At 44.0% G+C, this 17,752-nt stretch overlaps 1 protein-coding gene across 8 annotated transcripts in view; it reads left to right on the plus strand.

Annotated features, from left to right (window-relative positions):
• The window catches only part of TGFBR1 (transforming growth factor beta receptor 1), a 33,019-nt gene extending 18,028 nt beyond the window's left edge, over positions 1-14,991 (plus strand). For 4 of the 8 annotated variants that reach the window (XM_086615087.1, XM_086615088.1, XM_086615091.1 and 1 more), the window contains 5 exons: positions 2,590-2,757; positions 3,276-3,432; positions 7,772-7,896; positions 8,560-8,690; positions 10,926-14,991. In XM_086615087.1, the coding sequence (XP_086471213.1) occupies positions 2,590-2,757; positions 3,276-3,432; positions 7,772-7,896; positions 8,560-8,690; positions 10,926-11,051 (707 nt within the window). In that variant the 3' untranslated portion in view covers positions 11,052-14,991. The remainder of the gene's footprint in view (positions 1-2,589; positions 2,758-3,275; positions 3,433-7,771; positions 7,897-8,559; positions 8,691-10,925) is intronic. The other 4 variants (XM_086615089.1, XM_086615093.1, XM_086615092.1 and 1 more) reach the window with 4 other exon arrangements.
• Positions 14,992-17,752: the final 2,761 nt, after the last annotated feature.

Genomic DNA, 17,752 nt, shown 5'->3' on the forward strand with positions numbered 1-17,752 from the left:
GAATCATAGAATGGTTAGCGTTGGAAGGGACTTCAAAGATCATCCAGTTCCAACCCCCCTGCCATGGGCAAGGACACCCTCCACTACACCAGGTTGCCCAAAGCCTCATCCAACCTGGCCTTGAACAGTTCCAGGGATGGGGCATCTACAACTTCTCTGGGCAACCTGTTCAATAATTTTTAATATAGTTAATATTACTCATGTAAGTTTGGATGTAACGCTGTCCCATCTCCAAAATCTGGTTGGAGGGTCACAAACATAACATACAACAGGGAAGAATCATGGCTCCTTTTGGAATGGATAGTAAGCCTAGCTTTTTATTTTCTCCTTCGGAAGGAAGGGAAAACCAGACTGAATATTAAGACTTACAGGTAACAAATAAGATAAAACTGATGAAGAAGGGTCTGTAATCAGCAGCGTGTTCTCTTCGTAGGTGGGCACCTAGAGTTAAGAGGGGAAAAACTTTATGCAAAGACATTGTAACCTTGATTCGAAGCAGTGAAAGTTCTTCAGAAACTTTGTGACATCTTTCAGAGATGGATTTAAGCACAACAGGTCCGGTAGACTCTTTAATAGCATGATTTCCCTCTAGTTTAGACACCTGCTGAGGTGTCCCATTCATAAGAAACACGGGAAGAAATCAAACACAGGATCAGGCAAGGAGTGTGTGTGGTGGTGATGCCCAGGAGAGAATTATTGCAGGCAATGTAGGGTCATAACTGGTGCAACAGTAGAATAAAACTGAGTGAAGAGAATACTCTTAACTGGTTAAGTTTATTTTGAACTTCTACAGCTTTTTGGAGCTCTTTGCCTGTATGTGTTTGAGAGCACCTTTTAAATGCCTTTCAACACGTACCTGTTTCTAATGGGTCTGTAAAACTGGGTCAATGAAGCTAATACTGGGGGATTGACTTTTCAGAGTCCATGATTCTCTTTGGAAAGAGTCACATTAACAGTATGTGAAGTTGTACGAGTTCATGCTCGTGCATGCCAAGTAGCAAAAGAAGGAGCAGCCCTAACTATAAAATAATTGAAGATGTTTTAAAAAGGAAATCTTTGATTTTTCTTTTTTCCTTTTAAAAAACAAAGCTTAGGAGTCACTTCTGTGGGCATATTATAAGCTGCTTCCCACTGCAACAGCAGCTTTCTTCACAATCTTGCAGGTTAGAGCACTGGACTGCTTGCTTTTGCCTGTTTAAATTAAATTAAACCACAGCTGAGGCTATTCTGTGGGTGTAGTGAGGCAGAATTCTCTTTATTATGAGGATTCTTTGAATGTGGATGAGAATTTTATTTCCCTGCTCAGAAGCATTTGGTGGCTTTTAAATTATTTTTTAAAAATTATTTTTAATGGCATTGCTGGTCTCCCTAGAAACATCCCCTGCCCATGGCAGGGGGGTTGGAACTGGATGATCTTTGAGGTCCCTTCCAACCCAAACCATTCCATGATTCTATCCAAGTAGAAGGGATGCTCGAAAGGTTTCCCACCCGCAGCCAAGTGCTTATTTAAAGATAAGCACAAGTACTTACATAAAAGGTGAAAAGTTTCTGTTGGTCCTTAGATCAGGCGTTTTGTGCCTCTGACTTTTCCAGGCCAGGTGTGTTCTTTGAGGGGTGTGGAGGAAGAGGGGAAGGAAATAGAACCTCCTCTTGGAAAACTAAAAATTTTTCCGAATGATGGGAACTAACTTCTGAATTCACTTCTCTCCCTCCTGTTCTTCATGTGTAGTTCTTGAGTGTGCCTTTGGATAATACTTAAGGACTACCACATGATGGGATCTCCTTTGCTCGTGCCGTTTTCTCACTGGTTCGTAGGGAATAGCAGCTGCGTAATTCAGGATAGAAGTCCAACTGAAATCTTTTCTGGGGATAGCTAGTCTCCTGAAGAGATGTCACTCTTCTACGAAAGCAGTTAGCTATAAAAACACTTCTCAGATCTGCCACGAGTTGCTTTTATAACAAAATAAAATTGGAGAACCTACTTGGTGGCAGGATTGTTCTTTTCTGGGTATATTTCCACTTATTCAGTAAAAAAAACCAACAAACTTTTGCCCCCCTCTTAATTTTAATTCCTTTAATAGTCTTTTCTCTGTGGCTTAAACTTCAAGGTATTTTTCTGTGTCCACTGGTTTAGTAGTGTGAAGAATTTAGTTCTTACCTGTCCTTTGTATGCCTTGGGATATATGCCAGTCTTGTTCTTCACAGTTCAGTGGAAAATCGTACAGCAAACTGGTTTTCTCATAGTCAGTGTTGTTCATTGTCTTGACCCTTCTGCCTCCCGCACACCTCAGTTTTGGCCAGCAACTTAGAGGTCACCAGAGGGGGGAATTGGTTTTGGTTTTGAAGTAATGGATGCTGAAGTAATGAAGCTGCTTGCAAGCTTCAGCTCCAGGAGGAAAAATCCACCAGCTGCTGGTAACTGTGGAAATTGTCTCCCAGGCTGAGGCCAGATGGAAGTAAAGATTTGAGTCTAATGGGCTGAGGTGACTTGCCAACCAGAATCCGTGCTTGGTAAGGGTTGTGCAAAAGCAACGTGGGTGGTTTGCTTGTCTGGGTGTGCGGGGTATTCATGCCAGTGTTGTTTTACAGACAATGGTACGTGGACTCAGCTGTGGTTGGTGTCAGACTATCACGAGCACGGGTCACTCTTTGATTACCTGAACAGGTACACGGTAACAGTGGAAGGGATGATAAAGTTGGCCTTGTCTACTGCCAGTGGTCTTGCTCACCTCCACATGGAAATTGTTGGCACGCAAGGTAACCTTACAACTATTCATCTGTCGTGGGGATGCTACTGGGTTTTTTTAAACGGCACATATGTAGCTCTTTATACCATAATTCTCTTAATTAGAATATTTTGTGTGATGAGGAAGCAGCTGAACTCAGCACAGAACCCCACGTTAATGCTCTGTGGAGCTGAGTGAATCAAAAAACGTCTGTTTGGGACCTGCAAGAACTTCTGAACTAACAGAACTTCTTAATTTGGAAGGTTTTTTTTTACCCTCCTTTCTATGGCGTATCCAAGATTTGTAATGTAACAGTCCTTCCTACGAAACACCTGGTGAAAGGCACTAAGTAATAGTGCCTGTAGTGTTGTCTTGTCTTCGAAAACAGCGCCATGGATCTGTTTCCAAACATATTAGAAACTTTTTTTGTGGCAATTCCTATATGTATGCAAGAAATACTTTCAAAGGAGCGGTAGAGTGGAGCAATATGGTGGACATTTAAGGCATTTTTACAGATGTGTTATTTCTGGTTTTTTTTTCCCCTTCCAGGCAAACCAGCGATTGCCCACAGAGATTTGAAATCAAAAAACATATTGGTAAAAAAGAACGGAACGTGCTGCATTGCAGACCTGGGACTGGCGGTCAGGCACGATTCAGCTACGGACACAATTGATATTGCCCCAAACCACAGAGTGGGAACAAAAAGGTAAAATCAGGAACGTGATGGCTCAGGTGACTTTTTTCATCATAAAACACCTATTTTTTTTTTTTCTTGTCCAATACAGAAGGTTTCTTGGGTACAAACACAAGCAGCAGGAAAATGTAAATAGTGGCAGGTAGAGTTCCTGGGCACTTCCTTGCCAGCTGGTAATTTAGTTAGACAGTAGGTACTTCAAAAGCATGTTGACCCTTGGACATAGACTTTCATGGGATGGTACTTTTGAGAGAAACATGAGGACTTGAGAGCAGTCAGCTTTGTTGTCTAATGCATAAATAGAACTATCAATGGATGAGTTGGTATACTGCCTTTCTTTTGAAGGCCTACTTCTGCGTTTGAAAATACAGATTTTTCTTGTCCTGAAAAGCAGTCAGGGCTGTTCAACTCCAGCACAAGTGCAATTAGACTGACTGGCTGTAATTTGTCATTACCAGACCTTCAGACAATAACAACTGGAAGCTGTTCTGAAGAGAAGCTTGGTTTCGTTTCGTAATCGGTGCACCTACAGAGAGAGCAGCACTAACTGAACCGCAGCAAGAGCTGTGCGGCGTGGGCGGCCGTTTTGTCCCTCTGCTGTCTGTAGGTTCAGTGGTGTGTCAGACTGAGGCTTGTGTGCCTGGCATGGAGAAAGCTCTGGGAGCCCAGTGGTTCAGGGTTGGACACGATTAACTTCAGCACATGCTGTAGTGAAAATCCTGTGGTGATGTTGTCCAGTCTCCAATCCATACACAAAATTTTCATCTGGCTCTTTAGGAAGTGCTACTGCAGGGGAGGACAGGGGTGTGCCTGGGGTTTTACAGTGAACTAGGATGCCCCCATTTAGCTGTGGCTTTTTGGAAGGAAAAAAAAAATTTCCTTTTAAGGCTCAATGAGGAAAAGCTTTTAGAACATGTCCTGAAAATTAGTTTTACTGACAGTTATATTGCTGAAATTACTGTGTTCTAAAGCTCTACTCTACTTGTCCTTTGCCAGCTTTAAAGATACCACACAAATGGTTAGATGAGATCTATTTTCTGGACTGCTACTAGATTTCAAAGTACTGGACATTATTCGTTTTCCAAGTGTCCATCAATCCTTGGTAGTAAACCAGCAGACTGCTTTGGAATTTGTCATTGGGAACTCAGCTGTGTGCATGGCACATACCACGTGCGACTTAGTATTTGCTACTACACCTCCGTGCAAAGAAAAATGATGTGCAAATCAGTCACTTTCTTCAGCCTTTGGAGGAAGCATCCTTTCAGCTGTGTCTGTAGATCCCACTTACAACCTCTCTTCCTGCGCAGAAGACATGAGTCACTTCTAGCTCTCTGAAAATTATTTATTCTCATAAAAGATTTAGTCCCCTCTTCCTCCCTCTTGTGCGTTCTTCGGTGAGTAGCTCTGCACCTCTGGTTAGTTTTTGATAATGAAGTTCACACTCAAAATGTTGTGTGTGGGTCCTGTTTGACACCAAGCTCCCTACATGTTGTACAAGGAATTTAGGCAGCTAATAGAGAGCTTTTGGACCAGAAGGCTGGGGAAAGAGGTCAGTGGGCACCCAAAGTTTGGCAAGGCTACGTCAACATAATTTGTAAACTTCCTTGTAGACTTATCCTTTTGTTCTTGGAGAATACCACGCTGCAGACCTTGTTCAGAAGGTCAAAGTTAGTCTATGTAGAGTAGTTCTCTCCCACCTAAGGTGCTGTTTCTGACAAGCAATGCATTTCCGATAGGTGAGCTGACAAGGAGATGCACGTTCCTCTCCCCTCTGTCTGATAGCCATGGGATGGCCGACCTACTCTCCGCACTAGGTGACCTACTGCCCTCTGCCTGTCTTGGCCCAGCAATAATCTCTCAGACTTTCTGAGCAGTCAGTCACCATTCTGAGTTATGGAAGCCAAAGCCAATCTAAATGCATTGGTGGAGGATCATGGTAAGAGGTCAATTTGCCAATAAATTCAATGGAAGTCACGTTTTGGGGGGAGAATTTTTTTCTTTTGACAGTATGAATTCAGCTCCGTTGCCACATTCACGCCTTTTATGGTCTTTCCTGTTAAAGCACTTGTCCTTGGGATGATCTACAGAAACAGTCAGTCTCGTTTAGTGCTTGTTTTGGTGATTCTGACTGACAGTCTTGCAACACAGTCAGGGTTTTTGGCTCGGTGTTTTTCCAGCTCCATCACTCTTCTCATCCCTATGTGATCTTGAAGACAGAATGTTTCATTTATCTTTAGACCCAAAGCTGATCACTATACTGCCAAGTACATGGAGTAGCATAAGAAGATTATCCAACAATGTGAAATCCTTGAAGAGCATTAAAGCACCCACTACAATCTTGCATTCTTATTTAAAAAGTTTTTGATAGTGGCCCAGAATAATTTGAGCATTGTTCAAGAAGGACGTTGAGGTGCTGGAGCAGGTTCAGAGAAGAGCAACGAAACTAGTGAAGAGTTTAGAGAACTTGTCCTATGAGGAGCGGCTGAGGGAGCTGGGACTGGTCAGTCTGGAGAAGAGGAGGCTCAGGGGGGACCTTCTCGCTCTCTACAATCACCTGAAAGGAAGTTGTAGGGAGATGGGGGTCGGTCTCTTCTCCCACGTTAGGAATGACAGGACGAGAGGGAATGGCCTCAAGTTACACCAGGGGAAATTTAGGTTGGATATCAGGAAGAATTTCTTTCCAGAGAGGGTTGTGAAGTATTGGAACAGGCTGCCCAGGGAGGTGGTGGAGTCCCCATGCCTCGAGGTGTTTAAAAACTGTGTGGATTTGGTGTTGAGCAACATGGTTTAGGGACCCTGACAGTGCAGAGTGAATGGTTGGACTCGATCTTGAGAGTCTCTTCCAACCAGACGATTCTGTGATTCTATATCAGATTGTGACATGTGTCAACTTAAGACTCTTCTTCCGCTCAGTAAACACTGTGAGAGTAAACCTGATGTTCCTCTTCAGACAGTTGTCCTCTGCTCGTGGGGGATTTATATGCCTGTAAAGTGCTAAGAACTCTTGTCAGCAGCCCTTGGGGAAGTCCTGGACTACTGGTTGCGTTTTTGCTCTTTTTTTTTGGTAGCCCTTACTTCCTTGGCTGTATGTCATGTCCGTAAGACACAGCAGTGCTGTGTTCTGAAAGGTCTGATAGTCCTGCAATTTATTTCAGTAGTGTATCTGGCGTTCTGCCTACCACCCCTGACACTAGGAAAAGAAAATCCTAGTGTTATGTTGGTGAAATGAAACTGTGTAGAGCTGCTGTGGCTGTTCCCGAGGTTGAGCTGTCACCCGGCACTGTATTTCACTCCAGGAATTTCTGTGTGTTGCTGTCCTACCAGCTAACTGTGCTCTCCCCAAAGCTCTGGTGTCCTTCTCACCTGCTTCATTGGCATGTCAGCTTGAGATTGATGGGGCAGTGCCGTGGAGAGACCTCTGCCACACCCTGCACGTGGGGTTTAGCTGCCAGAGCTGTGCCAGGCTGAGAGCGCGGTACCACCGCAGTCGTTCTGCCTGGCGGCGATGCGGTGGGGGCTCCCGCAGCACGGTCCAGCGCTGGCACTTTGTGTGATGTTTCTGGTCACTCAACGAGGTCACAGTCATGCCGTGGCCAGCTCAGTCCCTGCTTCTCAGTTTAATCTGTCACAGATTTTTCTGCGGCGGGAAATGTTGGTAAAATAAACTGTTCTTGTGAGCACGGTTGTTAATGTGTAACTGTTCCAAAAAAAAAAGCTCCTGGCGTGGTTTATGGTGAAAAATGAGTTACTGCAATGGTAGGGAGCCGTTGTTCCCAAGGAATCCTCAACAGTGCTGCATGGTGACCGGCAGCTGGCCGTGCAGCTGGCCCCAGTGATGTCCTTTTTTGTCGCCCCACTCTTGTGCCTCCCGGCTACCCTTCTCCTAAATGTTCCTTGGTAATATTCCACAGTCCAACAGGCCTACCTTGGGGATCCACCATCCTCCTATTTCTCTTGGTTCCTACTTATTAGCAGTTATGATGTCTGAACTGGCCCTCTCCAAAGCTATGCCTGGAGTTTCTTGGTAGCCCATCAATTGGCCACTGGAGACTTCTGGTCTTTGTCAGCGTCTCCCTTACCCTGTGTCTGTCGGATTTATGGCTCTGTGTATCGTTTCACATTTTACTTACTCCCCGATTCCTTCATTTGTTCCTCTCAGTTTACTTGCTATCCCCTTTGCACTGAAAGATCTTTCATTGGATAACCTTAACGAAGCAGGTTTTCCTTTGTCTCCTTTTCCACATAAATACTGAAATTTGGTTATAAGCTGATCAGTAGCACTGAACGTTCTCTACAGTGAGTGTTTATGGAATTAAACCTTTTTTCTTTTTTTTTTTTTTGTCGCAAACAGGTACATGGCACCCGAAGTTCTAGATGATTCCATAAACATGAAACACTTTGAGTCATTCAAACGAGCAGACATCTATGCAATGGGATTAGTGTTTTGGGAAATAGCTCGGCGATGTTCAATCGGTGGTACGTGGCAATCTTTCCAAAATGGGACATACTAAGCAGTTACAAGTGACTTGCAGAGCCTGAACAAGTTTGAGTAAACAGTTTGCTCTAAAACCAGCGCAGGGTCATAGCCAGTATGTCTCAGACTTTCTAACTGTTAATCCTGTAGATGATGACTGGTTTATTCGACCTCTTTGTAAACTGATTGACCGTACCTATTGAAGAAAATAGGAAATGTCCTTGTCTATGGTAATTTCTTTCTAAAACCTTCGCTTAGAGGGGAGAAGATGGAAATTAAATGTCCTTGAGAGCAAGGCAAATGCCACAATAAGGGCTAGCTGTAACTTGTTCAGATAATTTCCATACCTTCTTTAAAACAAAACATGCTATTAGAAAGCATATGTTTCCAAGAACCATGTCTTCAGTATAGCATATGAAAGATTTGGCTTAGCTTCCATCTCTTCCAAATGTATAAATTTCAAAAATTAAAATTCTTCGAGGGTAATGTAAACACTCCTAAGGTACAGTTAAGGATTCTTTACTTATTTGTCAGTCATTACAATGCAATTTTCAAAAGTGAAAATGAAAGAATAAAATGGTAGGGTACTGATAAGGAACACAGTCAAAAGTGAAGAACATGTAACTTCATGGTAGCTAAAATAAAGCTGTTTCCGACCTGTACAGGAATTCACGAGGATTACCAGTTGCCGTACTACGACCTCGTTCCCTCAGATCCCTCTGTTGAAGAAATGAGGAAAGTTGTGTGTGAGCAGAAGCTAAGACCCAATATTCCAAACAGATGGCAGAGCTGTGAGGTAGGAACTAACCTTGCTAAAGCTGCTTTCATGGATACCAGAGCTTTTATGGAGTTCAGTGGCTTAAAAATTGTACTTGTTGAAGGGAGGAGGTTGCTTCTAGGAGAGCTTGATTTCATTCTGATCATTGTGGCTTTATTTAATGTTATTGATCCTTGGTTATACGTTAATATTGAATGCGATTGCCCAAAAAATAATAGCTGAACCTGCGTGGAGGATTCTGGGATCGCTTCCTGTGGGGTACAGGTGATGCTAACGTAAATGAAAGATAGTCTGAATTACATTGTACAGGAAATATTGCAAATAAATGGTGCAGCTGGGGGTTGTGCTGTGCCTGGCTGGGACTGAGTCAACTTGCTCCGTAGTAGCCTGTGCTGTGTTTTGGGTTTGTGACCAAACCAGTTCGGTAGCACACGGATGCCTCAGCTGTGGCTGAGCAGTGTTTACACACTTCAAGGCTTTCTCCAGGTCTCCCTCTGCCCCACTCCGTACTGCTGGGCAGGCTGGAGGTGGACAAGAGGCTGAAAGGGATAGAGGGATTGAGCAGAGGGATATTCCATACCCTGCGGCATCATGCTCAGCAGTCAGCCAGGGCAGGGGGCAGTTTTCCAGGGGTTGCTGTCGCTCAGGGACTGGCTGGGCATCAGTCAGATGGTGGTAAGCAATTGGTTTTGTATCACTTGTTTTTCTTTGCTTTGATTGGTTTTCCCCCTTTGCCTGTTGAACTGTCTGTATCTCGACCCACAAGTTTTTCCCTTTTGCCCTCCTGATTCTCCCCCATCCCGCTGCAGGGGGTGAGCGAGTGGCTGAGCGGGCTCAGCTGCCTGCTGGGCTGGGTTAACCCGCCGCAGGGCTGGCAAAGACACAGGAGCCGATGAGGGCTGTGCCCGCTGGTTTGTGGCGAGGCTGGTGATCTCCTTCAGGAAGCAGACTGGGTGGATTCGGCTCGGTGCTCTGCCAGCTCGGAGAGGTCTTTGCCCTATCCTTGTGTCGTCAAGCAGCATCCTACTGACGAGCCAGAGTAGGAAACACCTGTATGAGTTCTCCAAAACTGTGGTGGCCTTAGTATTTCGTGTGTCTCCAGAACCTGTGCTGAATGCACTTAGGGAAAGATGAACACGGTTATTAGGAAGCTGAAACTCTGGTAAGCCATGGGTTTAGAGCTGGAGCGTGGGTGTAGCGACCACTCGTGACCGTGCCTCTGTGGAAGTGCCTACCTGATTCTGGAGTGAGTTCTCTATGCTGGTAGTCACTGCACGGGGCAGAAGTGTGCCTGGCAGCGAGCCTCTGGCCTTTCCAGCCCCCTCTGGTCAATATTGCTCGCTCTAGGAACTCAGCTAGGGCTGGATTCTGTGATTCTAAGCAGTGCTTCCCAGTTCAGAGCTTGGGAGAACGGCTGTGATAGGCTACGGTAGGATGTTGAGATATGATGGAAGAGGGAACGGGGCTGTTGTGTGTGAAACGAACTCATGGGTGAGGACTGGAGAGAAAGGCGATGATATGCACCCACAGACTGTAGGGTTGCTTTGTAAATGCTGCCGTTCCCATCCCACACATTGACTTGGCAGCTCGGTGTAATCCAGCTTTGAGTACAAAATCTTGGGATGTAGAGCTGTTCTGTATTTCATCCGCAGCTTTTGTTATTTGCATTGTTACTCGCGTAGTAGCATTCACGGATTTCAAAGAATGGCTATTTGAAGGGCAAAAAGACTTCAGGATTTTCCAGAGTCAGCACAGAGCTTCAGTTTGAGGAAGATAGTTGATAAACTTCTGAATTGCTGTGCGTTGAACTAACTCCTTGAGAAGCAACTTGTGACCGAAGGAAGTGATTACATTCCCCGCTACCCAGTACTTCCGTGCTAATACAGAGTACTTCCTGGTTTATTGCTGTTGTTCAACTGGAAGTGACATGGAAAAAGAGTAGGTTTTTGTGTAATGCAAATATTCAGAAAACAGTCACAGACAAGCTACGAATTTTTCATTAAAATATTTTCACATGGGCTGAAATTCTACTGAGAAATACTAGTTCTGCTCTACAGTATTTAAAAGGATTTGGGTTTTTTTCTGTAAACAAAGCCAAGAATTTGCGAGTTTTATACAACAGGCTTTTCCATGCAGTTACTAGTGCTAGTAACAGGCTTCAGAAACGCATGAAGAGGCAGAACAGAGGCCACATGGGCTATGTCGGAACAGTAGGTACAACAGTACGTGTAATTACTTGCCTTCCCTTTGCAGGCACTCCGAGTAATGGCAAAGATTATGCGGGAATGCTGGTACGCCAACGGAGCCGCCAGGCTAACGGCTCTGCGCATCAAGAAAACCTTGTCGCAACTGAGTCAGCAGGAGGGGATAAAGATGTGATCCTGGATTCGCTGCCGAAGGACACTGTAAAAATCTCTGTCTGCGCCGGAGTGGCGAGTTGAGAAGGTCAATTGTTCTACCTCAGCGGGGGAACAGAAGGATATTGCTGCCTTGTAGTACTTCATAGGAACGTCACTTACTAGGATTTTTGTGGACGTGCTAAACAGTTGTGTTGGGTCCTTTCTGTGCACTACGAACCTCTTTCCCAGGTTACCTACAAAGCATTGTGTAGTCTAGTTTTATTTTGATTAACCTCTCATTTTTTCATTCGGAAAGTCGATAGCTGGTCTCAACTTCTTGTTGGCTGTGCTAGAAACAGGAGGTCACTTCTAAAACAGAGCTGGTTTCACTACATTGTTCTGGAGTGCAATGGTTGAGCAGCTTCGTTCCTGGCCGGTACGCTGACCGTTCTGAACGCCCACCGCCGTTCTCCCATTCAGAGTGTGAGTGTGCCGTTGGAGCGGGCTGGCTACGAAGGTAGTCCATCTTTTGGGCTCTCCTTGATTTACAAATTGACCTCATTCAGTTGTGGGAACTATACTTTATACATAATTACTGGGTTTTTTTCCCACTTTTTCAGAACATCGCTTTGCCTTCAAAATAGATTGTATCACACCAGTAAGTGCCGCTTCTGAGTCTTTTAATGGAAACCAGTAGGAGCGTACAAAGCCTATGGTACTTTGGTTTCAAAAATACAAGTTAAAAATCAACTGTTCCTTTGCCTAGCTAGGATCTAATTCACACTCATTTCAGCAAGTGAATACGTAATTCATGGAATACCTTCAATTTTACCAAAATCTGACTCCTTAAACCACTGTAAGAGTTTTAAATAGTGTAAGCTAGTTAATTCACTGTCGTATTTTGTAATTGTCAAGTCATGAGTCATAATTATATATCAGATTAATCAAGTGGTACTTCTAAAATGCTTCAAGTACCTATCTACTTCAGAAAAGTAGCAAGAGGAGCAAGATGTTCTTAAGGGAGATTTTGCTCCATTAAATCACATCCGAAAAGCGTATTTTCTGTGCAGTTCTGCAGAGTCTTCAGGCTCAAAGAACAATATTCACAATTAAACAAGGATTAAGTGCACCTGTAATTAAGGAGAAGTTATTTGGGCTTTTGTACTAGAAAGTTCAAAGCTGCTTATAAATTTTATGTGCGTGTATTTTGTGTGTGCCTCATGCACAGAAAGTGGTGAGCTGCAGGTCTTTGGATACAAATACCAGAGGATTCCAGCAATCCTCGTCATCGTTACGAGGACAAAGCGTACGGTGGCTGGTGGTGTCAGAAGAACATGTCAAGATTTGCCTGAGATCTTAAGGATGTCCCGAGGTTTTCACAAACTTGTTTAGAAATTGAATTGCTTCCTGCCCAAATATACAACTTCTGGAGGGGACCGGGGGAGTTCATTTGGAAAATTGTCTTCAAACAACTGCTGCTACCAGGATGGTTTGTTGGTTTTTTTGAACTGGAGTTTTAGAGTCTGGTTGCCCTTTGGTTTCATTAATGGTCAGCAGTATTTCAGGATGTGCCTGGTGACGAATATGCCACCTCACCTCCTGCTCTCCAAACGCGTCAGCATCCGTCGTGTTACGTGACACGCACGGCAGCCTTAACTCTGCTTCCGTTTGGTTCTCCGGCGTACGGCCCTCTGGAGCTTTGCACCGCGCCGGCAGCAGTGGCGGGGGGTTGCTGGTGGAGGCAGAGCCAAGATTGTGGCCCGTGGGAGTGAGAGCAGCCAAGGGGATGGGTCCCAATAGGAAGAGGCGGTGCAGGTGGCGTAAGGCGAAGTGCTGAGCCTTATCTTGGCTGCCTCTTGTGGTTTCCAAATTCTTCGTGGTGGGTTTGAATAATGTGAGAATTACAGATCTTCCGAGGTCAAGCTGCAAGTAATAAAATGCTTTATTTACCCACCTTTGTGGATGAGTTTACTCCTGCTGGAAGGTGGTTGAATAGAACTAAACTCCCAAGTCTATCTACGTGGCATGCCTCTAACAAGTTCCATTTATCAAGACAAATATTTAAAGAAAACAGGTCAGCATCTAAGTAGAACTTACTGTGTCTCTGTACTGATTTCAAAGGCTTCCTATTTAAACAATTCGTTGCCTTTGTTAAATTTTGAGGTTTTTGTAGATGTGCCTGGACCTTAACCATAGATACAGATTATACAGTTCATACTTTAGCATCACCAGGGTACTGGCACTCTTCAGATCTCTGTGGTAATCTTGATGGGAACATGAGATAGCTTCCAGTATAACTCATCAAATAATTTCATTGGTGGCTTTTTTTAGCACCTACAAAACCTTATCACCATAACGTGCGTTTTCCTAAAACATAAGGAGCAGCACTTACAAGCAAATCTACGGCAGCTGAAGGGCATAGTGGCACGCAGATTCTTTGGTCAGCTGCGTACTGGTTTGTTACATCTGTCTCTAACCTACCAGTCTTGGTTCTCCTCAGGTGCTGTCAACTACTCTTAGGTTGTTGTAATTTTTCACGTTGTAGTAGAACCTTGCAAAAACAAAGCGCAGGAAGAAAGCCCGAGGCAGTGCATGACAGTAGGAACGTTATTTTGGGACAACCTTATTCATTTTGGCATGCAGGAGAGGAAAATTCCAAGTAGAGCCGTATGTATCCTCAGTTCTGACACCACAACTTGAAGCTTTGTTCTTCTTTTCCATTATATAAACTGAACACCTTTTACAAAGGCTGTGTCTGTATATATTCTGTAACTTTAAATGTTACCTGTGTAAGGTCATATCTTCTCTATATGGACACAGGTAGACATAAGTATTTTTTAAATTAAGATTGTAATATCACCAGATCTGCTCTTGGAAATCCAAGGGGACCAAAATATTTTAGCATTCAAAATATTAATTTTATATCATTTCAAGTATATACCAAAACAGTTTCTGATGAAGACTGATGCAAATGTTTATTGTAAATATTACATACATGACACGTTCACTTAAATTCTGTGGATTTCATCAATTGGACGTTTTAGTAGCATTGAAGCCTCAGTTTGGTTTACAGACTTGTGACCAGGTGGGTATGGACATGGAGAATAAGGAGCATTGGATGGAAATGGTCTGATGCTGAAAAGCCTGACATGTTTTTGGAATGCTGGAATTCTTCAGGGACCTTCCAACCTTAAAAGCTGGAATTCTGGGATGTTTCTCAAGCTGACTTTCCAAGTATGACACGCTGTCACCCTCCAATGGTTCCAGCTGTAATCCTAAGAAAGACTTTGTAAATAGGGTAAAGACTTTGGGAGTGACTGTATGGGGACGTGAAGGTGTCATGTGAAATAAGAGGCTATTTTATTTTTTTCAGTAATGGTTCTGAGTGATTGCCATGAAATTCACCTTTTAGTTAGTTCCTTGTTCATATTGTGCCATTGAAACGATTGCAGGGTGTTAATCACTGTGTGTTTAAAAAAAAAAAAAAACCAACACAAAAACAACTTCACCACATCAGTTGCTTTAAACTCGAATTACCTCTTAAAAGACCAAGGTACATTTACCTCATGTGTATATAATGTTTAATATTTTTCAGAACATTCTCCGAGTTTGCAGTTACACGTTTCTAGAAATATGGCTATTACTAAATTTACAACTTCAGCGGTACTAAACGTATTTTCTGGTGCCCCCAAACACTTTAATTTCCTGTGTTTTATTGTATTAGCAAGTTTGCTGCTTTGTCACTGTAGCACCTGCCATTTCATAGCTGTGTGGATACTGCCTTGTAAATTGGACGTTTTGGATGATTTGAGGATCCTGTACAGATGAGTGTCACTTTTTTAAACCTTAAAAAATTGTGCGTTTCCCTTACATTTCTGAAAATATGTATTGTATTTGTAGAGTATACATTTCGATGGACTGTAAATAGGGCAGTAGGAGAGTGGATGCTTATGTTAAGTGCTAACACTACAGTAGAGAGATTAAAGCGATGAAAATAAATAACTTTTTTCAAAACGCCTTGAGTTGTCTTTCAGAGGAAGAAGTTGCAGGTAGGTTTGGGTTTGGGCGTCGTGTTCTTACCTGGCAAAACGTGGGGTTCCTGTGAATTCCTTTCCTCAGGAGGAATTCCTGCTGGTATAAAAATGATAAAGGGGGTAGTTAATGCTGAGGCAGTCCGTCTCGTGTGTGACACGGGTAATGATAAAGCCCCTGATCTCCCTTGTGCCCTGCAATACTGTTGGAATAAGGACCTCTTGTACCAACTGACGAATGATGAAGTGTTCCTTCTCTCCCTTTGCATTCGCATAGAAGTAGCAGCTGCCGAGGATCCCGGAATACTTACCCAGCCGACCTCAGCGCACATCGCAGAAGAGCAGGGAGAATCAGTGTGTGTTGGAGTGGATAGTTCCTGTGTGAGACTCAGTTTTAGACTGCTGTTACATTTCTGAAGGAAGGTGAAGATGTAGACACACCAAAAATTGTGACGTGTTGCCCTTCCCTACCTTTATGTGCATCCATTAATTTTGGATCAGAAGTGACCAGACAGAATTACCAGCAAGTGCTTCTTCCCGCAAACTCTTTCTCCAAAGTGGCAAGCCATGAGGTGTCCAGAGAAAGCCAAAAGCTATGTCAAGATGCTGAAAACTCAGCAAACAATTACTGTAAGTAACTTAGATGTGAGGATGCTCTAAGGTGATTTTAGAGGAGATGGCCGAGTTCGCGTGTTCTGCGTGCCAGCTTGGGTGCCACGGCAGTGTAAAGAGTGGCAGACTTTCAACTGGCTGGCTTTTCCTGATGTAAATTTTTGTTTAAAGCGTGAGGCTGTTGGATAGGTTCCTTTTCAATGCCCGCTGCAGCGAACCAGTGAATATTTTGTGTAGGTGCAACACGACTAAAGAGTGTGTAAACAAACTGCTTTTATGCAGTACCGAGTATTGCAGTGTTTACCTGCTTTGTGAAATGGAGAACTGATACGCAGTCACGTGCCAGGTAATCATATTACAGCCAGAGGCTGGTCCTGGTAGAAAAGAGATTCCTTTTGGATAGGGAATTAGAAATTCCAAAGTTCTTGTTCAGTGCTTTTACTAGCTTTATCAAGCGGTGATGTTTTAACTGGTACTAACGGTGGGGAAGCATGTAGGCACGGGCGTGTTTTTTGGGGTACGTTCTGCAGTGTGGTTCTTACGGATGTCTGGGTGACCACGTGGGTGGTGGGATGCTGCAGGAGGGCTCCTGGCCAGAGATAGGGGCTTAGTCTGAGAGAGTTGAGGCTGTTTGGCCTGGAGAAGAGAAGGCTCTGGGGAGACCTTCCAGCACCTGAAAGGGCTACAAGAAAGCTGGAGAGGGACTTTGGACACAGGTTTGCAGTGACGGGACAAGGGGTGATGGCTTTGAACTGAAAGAGGGGAGATTTAGATTAGATATAAGGAAGAAATTTTTCACTCTGAGGGTGGCGAAGCACTGGAACAGGTTGCCCAGAGAAGCTGTGGCTGCCCCATCCCTGGAAGTGTTCAAGGCCAGGTTGGATGAGGCTTTGAGCAACCTGGTGTAGTGGAAGGTGTCCATCTGTCCGTGTCAGAAAGATCCATGGACTTTTAGTCTCTTCACTACAGTAATATTCTCAAGCTACTGATGTCCATTTCTTGCCAAGGCTCTTCCTGCTCAGGCTCGCGGGTTCGCGATGACTTACAGCTGCTTCGGGGCTCTGTGCACGTCATTGCCAGTCCCATCGGTAAGCGTTCCTCAGCTCCTCAGACACTGAAGAGCACTGGAGGAGGGAATATCATAAAAAAGGAGATTTCACAGCACTCAACTTCTTTAACTGTGGTGGTGCTGCCGTTTTTCCAGTTTCCTGTAGCCAGATGTGTATGGTGGTGTTTCCTCTCCCGAAGGTGTTACATTCTGCGGCTGAAAATACTTTCAAATTGTTAAAAAAAGAAAGAATTTATGCTGAAGGCAGTACCTTCAATACCCGTATTTTAAATTAAAACCAGGCGATTTCTTTAGACCATCTGAAATCTGTCTCTAGTTAAAGAAGCTTCTTCAGTGTGTGGGTCAACTGAGGAATGTTTCCGTGCTACTGGTTTTCACGTCGCTCGTTTTCAGAAAGCGAACGGCAGCTTGGCTCTCTGTTCATCCACCGGATCTTCTCTGCAGGGAATAATTGCACTGGCATTGCTGCGTCATGGTTCTGTGTGTATTTGTTGTTGTAGTGTGGGGAAAGACAGTTCCAGCTCTCAGGCTGCTTGCTTGCTTCCCCCTCTTTTTTAGCTGATGCAAAATTCCACTTGGAAGGCTGGGAGACAGGTGGTTTGGTTTAGTTTGTTTGAAAAGGTGAGCTTTTCCTGCGATTTCTTGAGCAACTGTCTTGCTTTTCTTCCAGCCTGGCTCTTGGAGATGTGCTTCATAGGCAACCTTTAGTGAGAAATTTTATCCCAGTAGTAGGTCTCCCTGCAGTCCTACCTCTGTTACTGATCCATTTCAATTGGCATCAGTTGATTATAAAAGGACTCTTGGCATAAAACCCAGCAATTTGGTTTTTTATAATATAATTTTTAAAAGCAAATTTTCCTAGTCCCAGCACCTTTTCTCCAAGCCTTTTCAACCCAAAGGAAAGGTCAGGCTGCACTTTCTAGCTGCCAGGAATTGAACTGCTGCCTGCACTGTTGGACGTGTGGTTGAGAACAAGTAACATGGTCAATAATTGACGCTGCCCGGCATCCGTTTTCCGGAGCAAATCTG

This window comes from Tauraco erythrolophus, chromosome 7 (genome assembly GCF_009769465.1).
Source record: "Tauraco erythrolophus isolate bTauEry1 chromosome 7, bTauEry1.pri, whole genome shotgun sequence".
Taxonomy (NCBI): domain Eukaryota; kingdom Metazoa; phylum Chordata; class Aves; order Musophagiformes; family Musophagidae; genus Tauraco; species Tauraco erythrolophus.